The sequence below is a fragment of the Triturus cristatus genome, chromosome 5_2 (assembly GCF_964204655.1).
Source record: "Triturus cristatus chromosome 5_2, aTriCri1.1, whole genome shotgun sequence".
In the NCBI taxonomy this organism is placed as follows: domain Eukaryota; kingdom Metazoa; phylum Chordata; class Amphibia; order Caudata; family Salamandridae; genus Triturus; species Triturus cristatus.
The window spans coordinates 724,911,796-724,930,664 of NC_140588.1; the positions used below are offsets into that span (position 1 = coordinate 724,911,796).

The window sequence follows — 18,869 nt, forward strand, 5'->3', positions numbered from 1 at the left end:
TGTGTCCCTGGGGGATGTGCATGGCCATTTGCGTCTCACTTGTCCTTCTTCGGACAACCCCTCTTCTTCTTCCGGGGGGGGGATCCTCAGGTGCAGGTGTCTGCGGTGCAGAGGACTCTCCACCAGAGTCATCCTCCCTCCTTGTTGCATTTGCAGATCTAGCAGCAACAGATGTTGTGGGCACACAGGGAGGTGTGGACACGTTGGTGCTGGGTGTTGAGCAATATGATGTTTTTTCTGAGTATCTTGATGGTGTGGAAGCAGGAGGAGGTAACCCTGTTAATTCGGTTGGTCATCAAGAGTTGGTTTCCACCACTACCACTATGTTTCAGACTAGTTTGGCTGGAATGTGTGTTGTTTCGAGTTCAGCTGACCACCAGGCTGAGGTCCACAATGTTGTGTCTTTTCTGAAGGGTGCCACTTCATATTGTCTGATTTGAGCTTCAGACAGTTGGCCTTCATCCAGCTGGTAACTTCAGACATGCAGGTTGTGAACATGGTCTGGATGTTGGGAGTGTTGTTTGTGAGAGAATCTGAGAGGTAAAGGATGAGGTGGGTGTCTTCCCCATACGAGGTGATGCTGACTCCACTGGTTTGGGTGATGTTGGCAAGAGTAACGATGTAGGTGTTGAACAGCATTGGGCTGAGTGGGGATCCTTGCGGGACTCTAATGATCAGGTTAGCAGCAACAGAGGTGTACGGTGAGAGGCTGCGTATGTCAGCTTCATGGAGGCACTGGATGAGGATGGGGTGGGAAATTCAACTGAGAGGTTAAGCAGGATGCAAGCACGATGAGCTCCTGTGGTGTTTCCTCTGTTCACTACCAGGAAAAGTCATCAGCAGTGGTGATGAGAGCAGTTTCGGTGTTGTGGTTGGCCTGAAGTTGTATTGAGAGGGGTGGAAGAGGTAGTTGTTGTTAAGGTGGCCTGCCAGTCAATTGTTGATGAAGTATTCCATCACTTTAGCTGGGTATGGAAGCAATTAGATAGGTTGGTAGTTTGCTAAAGTCTTCGGTCTGATGAAGGTTTCTTCAGAAGGCTAAGTTGGGGGTATTTTTACAGGCATCTGAGAAGGTGGCTGTGGGCAGGAGACATTGAGTAATGGAATAAGTGTGGTAAAGATGAGGTAAAGTCCTTTAGTGAAGATGCAGTGTGGGCAGTGATTCAGTGGAGATCCTGAGTGAATGGACAGCATTGTCCACGCAGTTTCCATCATGATTATGGTGGGCCAGAAGGTCATTGCAGTGTCTGGGGTGCTTAACTCGTCCTGTTGTAGGGCGTTGTGGGAGGATGGGTCCAGGTGAGCGAAGTTGTTGATTTTGTCGCTCAAGTAGTGGGAGATTTGGGAACAGAGGTCTTGTGATGAGGTGACCACCATGGAGCTGGTGGGGGGGGGTGGAGTCCTTCACATATTTGGTGTTGTGTGAGATGATTTTGATTTCTTCAGTCATTTCTAATTGTTCGTTGGAGCTGAGTTGCTGATGGTAGAATCAGAGGACTAAATTGTAGTTGCTTTTTGCAATTTTTGTTGTGAGTGTGCCTCCATCAGCATTTGAGTTGTTTCAGTGGAGTTGGGTGAGTATTTTGTGATCCAAGTTTCTTCAGGGACCCTGCTTCAGTTGGATCAGGTGGCTTTGAGGATGCAGATCACATTGGTGGGGGTGAGCAGGTTGAAGGGGATGAGGACATGGTCATCTCTACTCCCAACTGATTTTATATATAGCATAGCTTGATGTCTGCTGATCTGCATTGTCCTCACCATAATATCCTTGAATCAGAAACTGTTCTCAAGATTTGTTACTTGGTATACTAGTGGTGCCCATATTTCTACTGCCCTTTATATCTTTTTTTGCTACCTCTCACAACTGGTTGTGAATTGGCTATCTTTTTGTATTTCCAACTTATTTGAGTAATAACCTTTGCAAGGCTTTCGATCACTCCTTGGTGAAAATGATTCTTCTACTATATTGAGCTGCAGGGTTTTGTTGTTCCCTGCAGAAAATCACAGTCCCTCACAAGGTGTAACACTGCATTATATACATATCAGTATTGGTCCCTGTATCCATTCCGGAATTTGTTTGATTTTGATTTCCTTTTTCGACCGTCTGTGTATGAGACCGTAAGTTAGGCAAAAAAAATGATAACATCAAATTTTACCGGATTCTTTTCAAGCAAATACTTTTTTTCGAAAAGAAAATTGAAACAAATAAAAAAGCTTGACAATTTCTCCCATTTACTAAATTTGGACGTTTAAGTGTAAGTGCAATGGATATAAAAAGGGCTCCAGTGCTTAACATTTTCCAGAATCAGTGAGAGAATGAAAAACATTTCATAGAAAAAAAGTTCCAGGAAAAAGATCAAAATAGTGGGGCCGATTCACAAATGTAACTTACACTTGTGAGTAATTTACATGTGTATGTTTACTTTTACACTTTTGAGTAACAATACTACTTTTGAATATTTGCCATCTATAAGTGAATAATTACTCAAAAGTCTACATTTACAAGTCTTAACCCCCTGAAACAGGGAGTGGAGCCAAATTTATGAGTGTAAGCTAATGCAGCCAAAAAGGAGCAGTAGTAAGTCCAGCACCACACATAGCCGACTACTAATACAGCAACACCCTCCCATAGGAAATAACTGAGGTAGTCACTTAAAATAGAACCATATAGGAAAATAATGTATTTTGACTTAAAAAAAATATTTGTAAATTAAATTGAATGTTAAAAATATACATATTTTGAAAATATTATTTAAAGATAAAATATTTGATTAAAATGTTTTAATTTGAAGAACAATGTCATTTTATTTCAAAAATACATCTCAATTGATTCTGTACATAAATATTTGCAATTAATAATGCATAATAAATACAAACATTTTATTTCACAACTTTTGTACTAGATCTTTACAATGTAATATTTATTTAATTTAAAAAAATAATTAATTAAATATGTCATTCCAAATGAATACAATTGTGCTGTAACAATTTGTATTAATTCTAATGAATATTTAACATGAAAAAGATGATAGTTTGTACGCTTAATACTTGATAATTATTACATACAATCGGCAGAGTTATTTAAAAGTAATTTAATTAAATTTTAACAAAAATAATGTTACATTCATTTTTTTAGTAAAAAAGGTTATTGAAATATTTTAACATTAAATAAAATATGTGTTATCTTTAGATACATTTTTAACATTAAATACATTTATTAGCTATTTGTATTTAATGTAACATTATTTGCTATGGGGCAGTATTTTAAGTCCTTATCTTGATTGTTTTCTATGGGAGGATGTTGCAGTACCAGTGCTTGGTCATGTGATGTGTGGGACTCATTTTTGGCTCTGATATTTTTAGAAGTACACTTTGTGAATAGTAATATGCTTACTCTCTTTAAGCAGGTATACAACTACACCCTAAGCCCCTATCTAACCTCCTTAACCCTTTCTTACTCCTCCCTAAACCTCACATATTTTGCAGTTAGTACATCCCATTTTTCAAGCACTCCCCTGGTCTCCTCAACCATTCTATTCGAAAAGATAGGAGAAGCAGAGTGGAGATCTACACTTGTAAGTTTGTGAATAGAATTATTTTGTACTTGGAAAGGAAGATGGCGGATCGTATACGCCGCTGAAGGACGCGCATCTGCCCTCTCCGGGGGGGGGGGGGGGGGGGGGCGGGATGCCTGCTGCGATACCTCTCCGTCCATGCTGGTTATTTTAATACATTTACTGTGAATACTGAATACAACACTGCTACAACCAAAAAAAGAGGACCTCAGTTACAACATTCATTCATGGATGCTCACGGTTTCTCAACGCTGTGCGCCCATTCCCTCTTCCTCCGGTCTGCGAGCTGCCGTATGCGCCGGCTCACCCGTATCAGCTGTGTGGTTCACGGCGCTCGCGCGGTGAGATGGTTCATAGCTAGGAGGTCGCTCAGAGCATCTGTTCAGCTCCCGCTGCTCGATTTTTGAGCTTCTAGGCTTGTTGGCGGTGATCCAGCTGGCGTCTGGGTGATCAGGGGTAGGAGCGGAAGCGCTGACTGTAAAAGGCGGACGCTGGAATCCATAATCCTGTCAAGGGAGCAGCTGGAAGCCATGGCCCCCCCACGGACAACTCGTCAAGTGCGAGTTTAGGCTCAAGCAGAAAGTGATGGCCATTCTGTAGCAGTGGATCGCCTGGAAGGTCAGCCTGTTTTTGTGACTGACTCAGCTGTTGATAATGTAATTATGCCCTGGAGAGCCTTACCAGGCAACAACGCTCCAGCCAGCCCAATAGATCTTCAGGTGGGGAAGCCTATTCTAAAACTCTTGCGTTCAGGGAAAGTTACAGCGCTTCTTCGGTCCTGTGATTCCGAATCTGTTGCCCCCCCGCCCAAATGGCCAAAGTCCTAAATGCCGCAGTCAATGAGGGCTGGGAGGGTACGGAGGAATCATTGAGTATTTCAAGATTGGAGTCTCCTTCTGCGGGGGCGAGCTCAGTGGACTTAGTCCCTTCTGATCCTCTTCCACTTGATGATGTAGTCGGAATTATCTCTCCAGTCCCAGGCTGCGCCCCCCAAGCTGTGGGTCTAAATAGCGTAGGCTGCGAGCATTCCAACGGAATCGTGCAGGAGGCTAGTCCATGTAGTGACTATAATTACCAGACAGATAACACTGGCAATGTAACTGTGGGCAACGAGGAGCAGGCAAATTTACTCATGGAATCTGGGAAGGATTTGCTCTCCCTCGCAAATCCTGGTTCATCTGGACATGGTGGTGCTAATCCTAGGATCAGTAACAATGCTGTGCATGGCCCAGGGGGTAATACCCCGAAAGATAAGGGCCTCAAATCAAGCCGGTCTGGTAAAGGCGGTATAGGTCGAGGTGGTACTGGAAACAGGGCTCAAATCACCGATGTACTTGGTCGATTGAAGGGTGCTAGCTCCTGTAAGGCTGGTCCTGGGGTAAGCCCCTACGTAAATGGGTGTCATCAAAGGGCGAAGTGAGAAATATTGTCTCCAGACTATCCAACTCAGGCTTACAGGGGGATAGTTTGGCCCCCTCTCCGTTGAATAGTTCAGATTCGCCGGCTAACCTGTTGGCGTCTACGACCGGTCTTACCTCTCCCGCCCTTTCATTATCTAATAACTCTACCATGGCTATCACTAATTCACCTACTATGGGCTATGCACAAGCCCCAGTTGAGGGCCATCGCACTGATCATGGCCAAAATGTTGCTGATGGGGAGCTCCACTACTCTAATGGTCCAACACCAGCTGAGCGTAACAATCTACCCGCAGTACCTGATTCTCTCGCCTCTCCCTCCCCCCATGGTCCTCAGGGTATTGTAGAAACAGTGCTAATTCATACTTCTGAGCAGAATCATCCAGATGGAAGGCACGGTGGGGGTGATTAGCCTTCTCTTTCCAATATTATGCAGGCTCTAAATACTCAGAGAGCAGAAGCACAAGCATATTTTCAACAGGCAAGGGCGGACTGTATTGAAATTAAAAAGGCACTATCTGAGGCCACTACCAAGGTTCATCATTTAAAAGCAGACGTTGCTGAGCTGCAACATCGAGTGGCAGACGTGGAGGAAGTCAATACTCAAACTACCAAGTAAGTTACCATGCAGGAGTCACTGCTGGTCTCTATGCTGCTAAAGATCGACGATCTTGAAAATAGACAGCGGTGACATAACCTGAGGATTTTTGGGGTACTGGAAGGAAAGGAAGGCTCTGACCCTCGTGGATTTGTCGTGGACCTATTACAGAAAGCTTTCTCGGACTTGGGGGATTGGGATATGGACACACAGGTTCAAAGAGCACATCGTCTCCCATTATTCCCATCATCAAACTCTCAAGCTAAAACAAAATTCTCAAGACCCATTCTGATATTTTTGGGTAACTTTATACTTCGCCAGGCTATCTTCTTTAAAGTCCGACCAACGGCTCCTGTCCAAGTTGACTCCATGTCAATCTTCGTGAGATCAGATTTGTGTAAATCATCTATGGAAAAAAGATGGCAGTTTCGTCAGCTTATAGACTCATTTAAGTCTGTTTGCTCTCAGGTTTTTCTGCAGGAATCTGCCCGGCTCAAAGTGATTAAGGATGGTTGCTCATACTTTTTCTTAAGTGAACAGGAGGCTAAAAAAGCGCTTGCCAACTGGCAAACCATCCCTAATCCTTGATTATTATAATGTAAGGTCTAGGCCTGATGTTCTTGCTCTCTCTTTTTTTTTTTCTTGTTAGCACAGGGGGTTCGAAAATCCCACTCGGTGGCATTCATGTTAAGAGGAAAATGTATTGCGTGGATTTGGATGGTGGGGGTAGGATGTGCAGACATGGCGGTGGACTCTGGGGGGGTGGCCGTGGTGTCCTTCATTTGCTGTCGGGTCAGGACAGCTTCAAGGGGGTGATTCCTTTCTCAAGAAACAGGGTGGGGGGGTTGGGGATGGTTTAAGGGGATGGGGGTTTGGCTGGGTTAAATAGTCACAACATTGTTAAAGTAGCACAGGAAATATTTGAAATTAAAAATGAGAAATGTGAGGAGGAGAAATGATTTAGTATTTAAAAAAAAAACTGTTGGGAATATCTAGTCAAATTTATGAGTTGGAATGTTTGTGGGTTGAATCTGGCCAGTAAAAGGCAATTGGTGGCTGAAGAGCTCAAACGATTCAAGCCTCAAATAGTTGGCAGAAACGCATCTGTCCTATCAAGATAGAAACTTTTTTAAACAGCTTGGTTTTGACTTGATCGTCTGTACTTCACAGACGGTCTCTATACGGGGGTCGCCCTTTTGAAGGATAAATCCTCTAAAATTGTTATATTACGAACTCTTGCTGATAGCCGGGGTAGGTGGGCAATTGCGCAACTCTCTATTTTTGGTAAGAAGGTTACAGTATGCATGGTCTATGGCCCTAATACGGATTGTCCTGAGGTTATCTCTTATTTGAATTCAGAACTCTTGGATTGGGCTGGCGATCTTATTGTAATGGGTAACTTGAATTGTATTTTAGATTAAAAAAATTGATACTACAAATACGCATGCTAGAGCTAGAATGGTCCGGGTCAGGGCTGCAATACGAGATCTACTACATGTCCATCAACTGGATGATGCTTGGAGAACACTGTTTCCTACAAGTTCTGGGTTTACTTTTTTTTCTCATCCCCATAAACAATACTCTAGGATCTACATGATCTTCACTAATGGCAGGCTTTTGGTTAATTAATTTATGGTCGTATGTCCAAAAAGTAACCTCGGACCATAATCCTATTATGCTCTCTGTATATCTTGGCTCATCTAGACAAGGTCAAGTTAGGGAATTTTCATTTCCTTGGCATCTTTTAAATAATTCTGCTTTTATCAATTACATGCATCTGGCCTTGAAGGATTATATTGCTAACAATCGTTATACGTCTTCCCTCTTATTGGTATGGGATTGTTTAAATGTATGCGTTAGAGGGGCTACCGTTCAGTTTATAGTGAGGCAAAATAGATTTAATAGTATTCAGCTGGGTAACGAACATCGGCAGTATACCGAATTAGAGCAGCAACATGCTCGGGCAATCGCCTTAAAAGATATTAATGAGTCACTAATTTACGCCCAAATCATTAAAGTCAGAGCAAAACTCAGTAGAGGGTTGAAGGATGAGGTCGCCAACAACTTTATTAAGTTTAGATTTCTGCAGTATGAGTACGGGGAAAGGGTTGGAAGGGTATTGGCTCAACAACTTGCTGATCAGAAGGCTAAATCACACATTAAGACTTTTAATGGAGTAGATGGTGTCACTTATACGAAGTCGGAGGACATAGCCGAGCAATTTAAGATTTTCTATGGTAGCTTATATAAGGAATCTGGCAGCTATAATCAGCAGGTGGCCATGAATTATTTACGAGAAAGCGCTCTACCCTCTCTGGATGTTTCTCAAACTTCGAGCTTAGAGAATATTGTTGACCTGGAGGAATTGAACGTAGCAATCAGGACTCTGCCTAGCGGCAAGGCGGCGGGCGAGGACACTATCCCGCTCGAGTTCTATAAAACTTCCAGGGATCTGCTAATGCCAGTTCTTCTTGAGCTGATTAATGACATACTACAGGGAGGGGAGGCGCCTCCTTCATGGAATAGAACTAACATTGTGGTCTTCCCTAAAAAGGGCAAACCGGTAGAAGACCTAGGGTCATATACCGATTTCTCTTATCAACACGGATGCAAAAATATTCTCCAAGCTTCTTGCCTCTCGTCTTGCACCACTTATACACCTATTGGTCTCAGAAGAACAGCACAGCTTTATCCCCGGTAGAGACACGGTAACTCATATAAATACCGCCTTTGCAGCTTTTGATGTTGCTGGTCACTTGGGTCATCGGATTGGCATGTTAATGCTGGACGCCGAGAAGGCCTTTGACCGCGTAGCTTGGGGGTTTCTTTGGTGTACTATGCTCTCTTTAGGCCTCGGTCGAAGGTTTGTCTCGGCGGTCCAGTGACTCTAACATAATCCGTCTGCTGTCATCAAACGTAATGGCTGTACATCTAGTCCTGTTCGTATCCAACGGGGTACGCGTCAGGGGTGCCCGCTCTCCCCCTTACTATTTGCTCTCTATATTGAGCCTTTCATCAGACATCTCCTTCAGAATACTTCTACATTACCAGTGTCACTAAACGGTATGACGCTAAAAGTCACAGCCTATGCAGACGATATCGCCATATTTACTATCAGGCCTGAAATGGCCATAGTCGTACTAACACAGGAGGCACAACTCTTTGGTTCCTTTTTGGAGTATAAGCTTAATATAAATAAAACGCAGTCTATCCTTAACTATGCGCCTACACTCTCAATACCTCACTTAGGATTAACTACCTCTGCTATCTATCTTGGTGTTTGTATTAGTGGCCGCACTGAGGATTTCTTGGCCATGAATTATGAACCACTGCTTAAAACAATTACAGCTGACCTTCGTAGGTGGCATAGACTGCCTCTAACTATCATTGGGAGATGTAATATAGTGAAAATGAACATCTTGCCCAAATTTCTTTATTTGTTCCGCTCTATTCCTCTACGAGTTCCAATGTATTTTTTTAAACGGCTTGACTATGTTATTGGCAGCTTTATTTGGGGCTTTCAAAAATCCAGAAGAGCTCTTAAATATATAAAGCTGACATACGAGCAAGGTGGCTTCCTTCTCCCTGATTTTAAGACTTATTTTTGGTCAGCATTTCTGAATCGTATTCAGAGCTTACTTTTGGGACCTTATGTGGTTAAAACATGGCTTGCGTACCAGCTCGCATATGGTTTAAATACTGGGTTCCTCCGACACTACATGTCGGACCCTAACTACTTTAAAAGAGTTTGTTTCAAGATAGTCAGACACATCTACCGTATCTGGCAAGATATCGGTAAAAATTTCGTCATACTAGATCTACAGCAATTTATTGTTTTTTGGGACAATCCTAGGTTTCCGGGTATATTTTCAGACTCGGCATGCAGGCTGTGGCAACAGTGTGGTATAACACGGTTAGGGCAGAAGTATGATGACTGTGGTTTTAGGTCATTCTCCTCTTTAAAAGAGGAATTTGGGCTAACCCACAATTCCTTTTTTAAGTATTTGCAAGTTAGGGATTATTTTGTACAAGGGAAGGGCCTATCTGCCCTCCCTTGTACTTCAGAGCTACTGTGGGCTATCTTTAAGACTTCTTGCTGGGTCAGATTGGGAAAATATACCAGAGTTTTCGGTCTGGAAGCGACGGATCGCAGATTGCGACTAAACTCACCTGCATGTTTTCAACGGATATCAATATAGAAGAAATCGCTGACTCAATGGCCATAATTAACTCTGCTGTTACTTCAATTAATTTAAAGTTGCAACAACACTGCACTATGTTTATGTTATACTATACCCCGCAGGCTATTTCGAAATGGACTACCTCGCAGGTTTCTTCAAAGTCATACTGCCCTAAATGTAATGAATATGCTGCTGATCTCAGACATATGTTTGTTACGTGTCCTCGACTTACTACGTTCTGGTATGATGTTACAAGTGTTTTGAGTCGGTTGGCTGGCAAGGAGATTCAATTAACTGAGAAAGAAATAGTCTTGGGCCAGGTAGCGGACCCAGGCAATTTATCGACCTCCTTAGTTTCAATCATCATCATTACTGCTCGGCTGTGTATTGCTAGGGTTTGGATTGATGCACTGTGCCCCAAGATTATTTATTTTTGGTTATTATTGAGGGGGGTTTATGAAATGGAGCTGGCAATAGCTAAGGCTCGGGGTCTACGTTCCAGGGTGAAATTCAGAAGGGTCTGGTCAAGTCTCCATTGGGATTAACCGTCATTTTATTTTTTGTCTCTACTCTTATCATGTATTATTGTTAATCCCAGCTATAAGCTTTCCCTATCTGGATCCGTCAATATTATGTTTATTATGTTCATGATCAAACTGTATATATCTGTTCTTACAGTTTTGAAGTCTGATATTCTTCTCTTCTCTTCCCATTTTTTTTCCTTCTTTTTTCTTTTCTTTTTTGTATTGCTGCCTTTTTCTCCTCTTCCCCTTTTTTTTTCTCTTTCTTTCTTTCTTGTAAATGTTCATGTTTTCTCTGTGCTATGTATGCTTTTTTGGTTTCTGTTGTCTGTCCATAAATAAAATATATTTTTTTTAAAATAGAATTATTTTGTACTTTAGCACTATTATCGTAGTACCACTAAATGTACTACAAAATGAACTTTGCGAACAGGCTCACTTGTATTTAAAATGAATATTTTACCAACTTTCAGTATTAGTGTATTAGCAGGAAGAATAAATGTGCACCTACTTCTGGTCATTAAAATTTTTCAAATCTAAAGAAAATATTTTTGTTCACTATATTTTTTACAGTTCTTGGCCTGTTATTACATTTTGGAGCACAGATGCAAAACATTTTTCTGAACTTTCTATAAAAAGTAAACTAAAATCAAAAATGTATTGCATTCCCTTGCTCAATCACCCTACCTTTGGCCTTCACTGTTACTCTGCTCTGCACATGCAGGAATAACAAAGGAGAAAATGAAACAAAGTTGTAGTCTACAAGCAATTAACTCACATTTAATTTCTAACTTTGAATCTACAGTTGAAGTAATCGAACCTCGAATCATCTGAAAATTTGGGCGATTCAAATTTGTGCAGTTTCGGTCACCCAGAATGACATAAAGCATTCATTTCACCTACATAGATTATCTGTTGGCAGATTCTTACTTGTCTTTCCATGAGTATTGCCCCCAGTGTCCACAGACATCTTCAATGCCAGCCAGCAAATGGTCTAATACCTACAAGTGAAACCAGAAAGTTTTAAAGAACTGGGAATCGGTTTCACACCTAACAGTTACAAGTCTCACAGTAACAATGTCACAGTTCTGCAAACTACCGTTCAGGCATGTACCTCCTCTGTGTGTGATCTGTCATAGATACAACCAATGGCCATACCACCTTGCCTCTGAATTTCACTTTGCTGCATCCAGCCTGATATTTATACATACACAACCAGTGAATAAAAAGTGACTATTACTTTACATTAACATTTTTACATGTTCTGCTCAGTATTCGGTCTACTAGAAATTTAGATTTTTCACTCAGTATGAAGTGGAACAACAGTCACTCTTTCTTCACCATTTGAGCAAGCATTACAACACCAATAGGTCTGGCTTTATGATTTGAGTACCTTTCCAGTCAATAATGGGTTTAGGCATTCATTTAGATATCATGCTTGCACTCTGTCACTCATCTTAGCTCTCATGTGTCCATTAATCCACAACGGACTCATTCATGCATTCATCCACTTACACAAAAACAATGAGCTCACACACAAACTCAACAAAATATGTAAGGTACATTAAAAAAATAAAAGTAGAAAAAGAACACACGCTGCCACCTAAACAGGCAGGCATATCCTTGCAATAACAAAACTGAACATATCAGCGGGTGGATGTCTTGCAATGGTATTGTATGTGGTGTTTTGTAGTTTTGAAGATCCAGCATGGCTGTCACATTTAAAATGAATGTGATGGCCATTGTGGGCGGTCAAACAGCGATACTGTGGGCAATATCATTCCATAATAGCCTCACAGGTGTAAAATGGCATCTGAAAATGAAATGGCCAGTGCTAATACCAAGACATGATTTGTACGAATTTATTTAATCACCAATAGATATCTATGCACTTACACAATAGTGGGGTATATTATCAAGAACGTGTGATAACTACCGCAAGAGTAGCTTATCGCAACTCACCACATCGCAGTCCATCGTGGGAAAATAACTTCGTGTCAACATGGTATCCCCAAGCCGGCGGCAACATGTGATAGTCCCACGACAACACGTAAAACCAACGCGACGCCTCAAAAATGCGAAATACCAACGCCAAAAAAGCGGCGATGGCGACAATCGTGATACAAAAATCAGCGAAAACCAGCCACAGGCCTGCACTCCCCACGCGACATGCGGGAAAATGTACTACAAAAAGTGAAAAAAACCACATACAAAAGCCAAACAACAGCGAAGCACAATGGAGTCAGAAGGAGAAAGTGCAGAGGACAACCAGAACCCCACAAGCCCCCCGGAGGACCAGCCTGGGACTTCGGGGTCAGGGAAGGGGAAGGAGAAGAAGAGCAGGAAGAAAAGGTTCAGGCTGCAGGAGAACAGGATCCTGATAACGGATGTGGTCGAACCCCATCACCTACTGTTCGTCACCTCCACTGTGTCACTTGGAATTAAAAATTGAATATGGCAGACCATTGTGGACAAGGTGAATGCAGTCGGAGTGCTGAAGAGGACAATGGACAAGGTCAAGAGGCCTGGAATGATGTCAAGTGCAAAACCAAGCAGAAGCTCGCAAACAACCAGAAGGCAGCAATGCAGACTGGAGGTGGCAGTCCAGCGCCACAGGAGGAGCTGGTCGAAATGGAGGACATGGTGTCCACAGTCATCAGTGGGGAGACGGTGGCAGGAGTTAGGGGCCCGGACACTGCTCAACAGGACCGGACACAACAGCAACAGAGTGAGTAACGAACAGGGACTGGGGGGACGGGGGGAGATGGGCACAATGGCACACATGCACAAGTAAGCACAGCACATCATCAGACAAACCGTGCCCCAGACCCCCAACTGCCACCAAGATACCAATGCATCCACAAATGCCACATATCAGCACTGTATAAGCACAGAAGGCAGAGGCACACCGCATGTAAGGGATGAGGACCAGCCGACTCAGAGTTGCAGGGGCGATTCCCACAAAATGCAGCACACACATCACATGCAGAGCACCACAACATTGACAACGACGTGGCACAATCCGCAACACGTCCAGAACAGGGGACACAACTGGTCCTGCTTCTGTGCAGTAACTGGCCAATCACATATGGCATCGGAGGGAAATGTGAGTTGACAATGTACAGGTACAAACACCCATCTGTGAAGTGGTTGAAATGTCCACTGTACCACATCACATAGGCAGCTCCCCACAAACAGTCACAATGTACACTGTCATTCAGTCTCAATGTAAACATGTTCAATGCGTCAACATACATGTGAACACAATGTTAAACTGCATCTCCCCTTCACATTGCAGAGGGAAATACAACACCTCCTGCAGAGCAGTCCCAACCTCTCTTCTCTGATGATGAAGAGGACAACCAGACCTTCGACCCCGACGCCCTCCAACAGCTCATGGACAGCCTCCGTACCCCACCTCCAGGAGCAGGGCAGCTCAGCTGCTATGATGATAAACCCCCCTCTGCACAGTACACACAGCAGGCAGCATCCACCACCACGGCTGACTCCCAGGACCCCCACGACCAACACATGGCCTTCCAGCTATGTGTTTTGGGGTGCCAGGAGATGCTGGCTGAACAGGTGCAGGTGGGGTTCGACTGCAAACTAGACGCCATATGTGGGTGCCTAAGTGCCATCAATGACCACTCATAGTTCTTAATGGACACCGACAGTCCGCTCCATGCTCGCCAACGAACCATGCTCGCCAACGAACCATGTCTGACATCGCCAGGGTGCTGACTCAGAGGCAAGAACGACTGTCCAGTCATAGTGGCTGCAGCGAGGTCGCCCGGGAGTTGGGACTCATGCGGAGGCTCATGGAGGACAGGGAGCGCAGCATGTGTAAACAGCGGCTGACACAGCTGCACACCAGCGAGAGTTGGCTGGGTCCCTCAATGCCATCAAGAACATCCTCATGGCATTGCTGCCACAAGAACTGGCGCCAATGCATGCTGCTGCCACCACTCCATCCACATCACCGGCCACTGATGTGTCAGTGCCACGCAGTGCTGCAGACATTCCACCTCTGGCCCCTGCGGTGTCACTGCCACACAGTGCTGGAGACAGAACACCACCACCCAAATGTGAGGCACCTGAAACAGCAGAGGACGAAGATGCGGATGAATCTGGCCTCGAGGTCATAAGGAAGCGGTAGCATCCATGTCTGCCGTATGGCCTGTTAATGCTTGGTTCTGCCCTCCATCATCCCCTTCCAGTGTCCCCCGATGCATTCTGCGACACTCACCTTGGGCCTCGACATGGACTGCCATATTCTGTCTGGTCACCCATGACACAGATATCAGACTGCGGACTGAACTCCTCCACTACTGAGGAACATGTCATTCACAGAAGGCCTCTGGATGGCCTGCCACGGGCCGACGCTGCAAGGTGGGCTTTGCATGGCCCTGTACTGCTCCGCATACAACACTCCATTGAATGTGCATTAAACATTCATTTTCACAACAATGTATCAAGTCTTAGATCTTGCAAGTGTGGACTCATGGATGCATGCATGGTCATTGATTGCACCTTACGTCCATGTTGCTTATGTTGTGGGACTTGGGTCACGGGTGACACATTGACGATTGCGTGCCGTGTGGCGCCGACACTAGAACGGGGAAACACGCATTCATTACTTCCTTGTCCAGGCCAGAATGGAAGCATGCACACAGCCCCGGGGTCATTGTTCACACACCTACGCTGGACTGGCATACGTCAGGCCAGTCCACTCCGCTCACACTCACAGGGGGAACGACAATGCTACCTGTCCCAGGTCATCCCTGTCAGGATCTGCTGATCACAGGTCTAGTTGTCAGCATGCCACAGCCACTCCCTCATGGCTGGTTCACACCCACACCACAACCATTTGCCACCGGCGTCACAGGACATGTGACAGTGCCAATAAAAAGGGCCTGGCGCACGTGCTTCATGCCATTTCAGCTCTCCAAATGGGTGTCTCCGTGTGGGTATCTTTTATGCATGAGGGCCTAGGGCCCTGCCACTTCACTTTGCCCAGTGCCGGTGGTGACTTGATGGCGTCCGCACCACAGGACTCAATCATAAAGGGACCATGGCTAGCGGTGCACAGACTTGGTGGCACCGGATGCACTGCGGCAGGCACACCGCCATGGGACGGTGTCTTTCGGTGCACTGAGATAGGGGCACCTTCAGTGCTGAGTGGGTATGCAGTCTGCGATGATGCGCTCTCCAGGAGTTCTGGAATGGTGGCCTTGGTGTGAGCCCTGCTGGACCACAGTGTAGGCCTGAGCTAGCGGGCAGTGCATGCCTCCCGCCACGTGGCATCGCCTCACAGTTCACAGAGTTAGTGGCACCTATTGGGCTGAGTGGGTGTGCAGCCTTGGATGATGCCCTGTGCACTGATGTGTTCTCTGCCATTGCAAAATCAAGACCCAGAATCATGTGTGTGACCTGGTGGCCTGCGGTGCGTGGCTGCATGATGTGGAGGGTGCCATGGTCGCGGGCCACGGGCTTGGAGATCCAACCAGCAGTGGTGGGCCATCTTGGAGACACGCCGGTGGCGGAAGGTGAGCAGCAAGGCCTGGTCGCGCAGGGGAGGGCAGTCTCCACTGGGCGGTAGGAGGGGCTGGGGTGCAGCAGCCTGTGTGCGCAGGAGCAGGCAAGCGGTGATGGCATGTGCTGCTGTATGGACTCCGCAGTGTTGGCACTCTCTCTTTCTCTCTCCCTCTCTCCCTCTCTCTCTCTCTCTCCCTCTCTCCCTCTCTCCCTCACTCTCCCTGTCTCTCTCTCTCCATCTCTCTCCCTCTCTTTTCTCCCTCCCTCTCTTTTCTTTCTCCCTCTCTCTCTCACTCTCCCTCTCTTCCTCTCTCCCTCTCACCCTCTCTCTCTCTCGCTCTCCCTCTCTCCAGCTTTCCCTCTCTCTCCCTCACTCTTCCACTCCCCCTCTCTCTCCATCTCCCCCTTTCTCCCTCTATCCCTCTCTCCCTCTCTCTCCCTCTCTCCCTCTCTTTTCTCTCTCTCTCTCTCTCTCTCTCTCTCTCACTCTCTGTCCTTTGATGGGCGCATGACACACCTTCTTATCTGTCTTTCTGTCTTGCAGGCTGTGACATACGGAATGCCTGGAGAAGACATGCTGTGCCTCTTCATGATCGTTTTTATTTGTTTCATCTGTAATAAAGATTTTGTTTTGGTTATATAATGTGGATGTGTGTTTCAATTTTTGTGGCCACACCCGTCTGTTAGGTGGTGTGGTTGTGCGACTTCATGCGATTTGTTGGGGTCATGGTTTTGTGGGGTCGATGTGCATTCTCCTTGTCAGGGGGGGGGCGATGGTGGGGTCAGGGGTGGGCGGGGGTATGGTTGTTGCCCTCTTGGTGCTCCAGGCTGCATGTTCAGTTGCTCGGGGGTATCTGTTGTTTTTCATGCTTGGCTATGGGCTGTGCAACCTTGGCTGCAGCCAGTTGTCGTCCGACTTTGCACCAGGTCAGAACAGGTGTTAATTTCCTGCTGCTAACGCGTCTTATCGCATGTTTTGTGTTCTTATCGCAGATCAGGCAGGTCGTTGAGAATGTTGTGGAGTGGTATTGTAGAGGCTTTTTGCTCGGGAACGCCTACTCTGCATCTCATTAGCGATAGTTGCCGGGGTCATCCGTGGCGATGATTTTGGAGGATGCTATTGAGGGAAAACTGGTGCTATCGGCTGTTTGCACCAGCTTGTGAATGGTACGATTAATTTATCGTAACTTTGGCTGCGATAATGTGCCGTTACCTCGGCGATAGCTCCTTGAGAATATGGCCCAGTGTTATCTAACACAACAATTACCTACATCAAGGATTCTACTATCTTGCTATCTTGATTAAAACCCTGCCCTTAAATAATTGAATTGGGGTTAAAACATCTATATATAACATTGTTGGCTGGACATTTAGGGGCATATTTACTAGAATGGTTTTGCAGGGCAGCGCAGCAAGTTACCTTGCTGTGCTAACTTGCGTCACAGGGTAAGGTCAGGAATACACCGTATTTATACAATACGGTGCATTCCTGTCCTTTCCCCCTGTCCTGGTGCCTATTCAGTAGCCTAGTGCCAACGCTGGCTCCCTTGCATTAAGGGATAATTATGAGTAAGTGGAGATATTGCCAACTGTTAAACGTGTGCTAGTGTGCCATAATGTTAGCTGGCAATTGTATACTTATTGGGCATATTGGCAACTTTTGAAGACATACTAACTGGTTACAGGGGAAAGACCCTGAATTTGTAAAACAAGCCTATTGAAAACTGTAAATTATGTAATAATTTTCCTGACAATGAGGTAAAGTATGTTGGCAGTTGACGTGATTATTGCAAATAATTTGTAGCAACTGAGGTCGCACTGTCACCCTTGAAATGTGGTAAGTCAGAAACTATGTCGCTAATCTAGAATTTATCACGAATAGTCAGAAGTGGTTTGTCCCGATTTTAATTGTTTTACCTAGATATAACCCAGAAATAACATATTATCTATAATTATTAACCAATGAGGGGCGCAGGCATGGAGGATTTTTATACATTGCGATATCAGGCCCCACTCATAAAGATCATTCTGAGAGTAAATGTATCATCCTCATGAAATACTCATGATTTTCCATGAGTATCCCACAAATTTCCAAAGACGAAAGCTGTGTGAAACAATTCCAGTATGACCATCTTGTGGGACAGGAAATGGAAGGATTACAGGAGAAGACATCAGATAAAAGTTTGAGTGTCAATCTGTGTGATAGATGATTGTAATGTTTCCCCTCCTCTTACTTATGTCACTAGTCCCAGTTCACATGAAAATATTAAATAGGCGAGAACCAGGTGGTGGAATCCTATATCCATGATTCGGTCAACAAAATAATCTCTTTTATGAACAATTGTATTTTTATGTACAGTTTTATCATAGGCAGCTGGCTACCTGCATTCAGAAAGACAGTAGTCCAAATGGAAGTTTCTTTAAGTAGTACAAACATTAGCAAGGCAATGCTGTTTTGAGAATAAGGGCAACACAATATTGATAACTCATTAAGGTGGTGGTGAGAAGGTATTCAAATGGGGCTAATGTTGATTATAAGATTTAGCCCAATTTATTTTCCCTTCATATGCAGTAAAACATGCAATGACAACTACAAGTTATAATATGTGGCAACTAAATCATCCAATTTGCACTATTACTGAGAGTCACTAATGCTCAAGTAGTTCCAAGTAGTTCAGATGTTATTGTAATTCTTTATGATTCTTGATATTAGTGGGGGAAGTTCAGTCCGTCTGCTCTCCCAGATGACCACATTGCAAGGGGGCCGGGTTGACACTGATTCTCCCATGGTGTGCTCTAAAAAGCGCCCTCCACCAACATTAGCACGGGACTCGCATAGGCCAAGCCAAGGCCAAGGGCGGGCCCGTCAAGGCCCACCAGTGCCAGGAAAAGACAGGGCAGGATGACCCCCTTGGCTCTACGACCGGATACGCCTTGATATATGTGCTCACCTTTGTGGCAGACTACAAGTCCCACACCCAGGAGGAGGTCCCTGAAGCTTGCCCAGCTAGTTGCCATCATTGTTCTATGACGATCAGTGC

The 18,869-nt window shown here is 44.8% G+C and overlaps 1 protein-coding gene across 1 annotated transcript in view; it reads right to left on the reverse strand.

Annotated features, from left to right (window-relative positions):
- The window catches only part of LOC146829181 (sodium/hydrogen exchanger 2-like), a 615,451-nt gene that overhangs the window by 179,976 nt on the left and 416,606 nt on the right, over positions 1-18,869 (reverse strand). Inside the window, exon 7 of the mRNA XM_085607826.1 lies at positions 11,224-11,294. Coding sequence (XP_085463952.1) covers positions 11,224-11,294 — 71 coding nt within the window. The remainder of the gene's footprint in view (positions 1-11,223; positions 11,295-18,869) is intronic.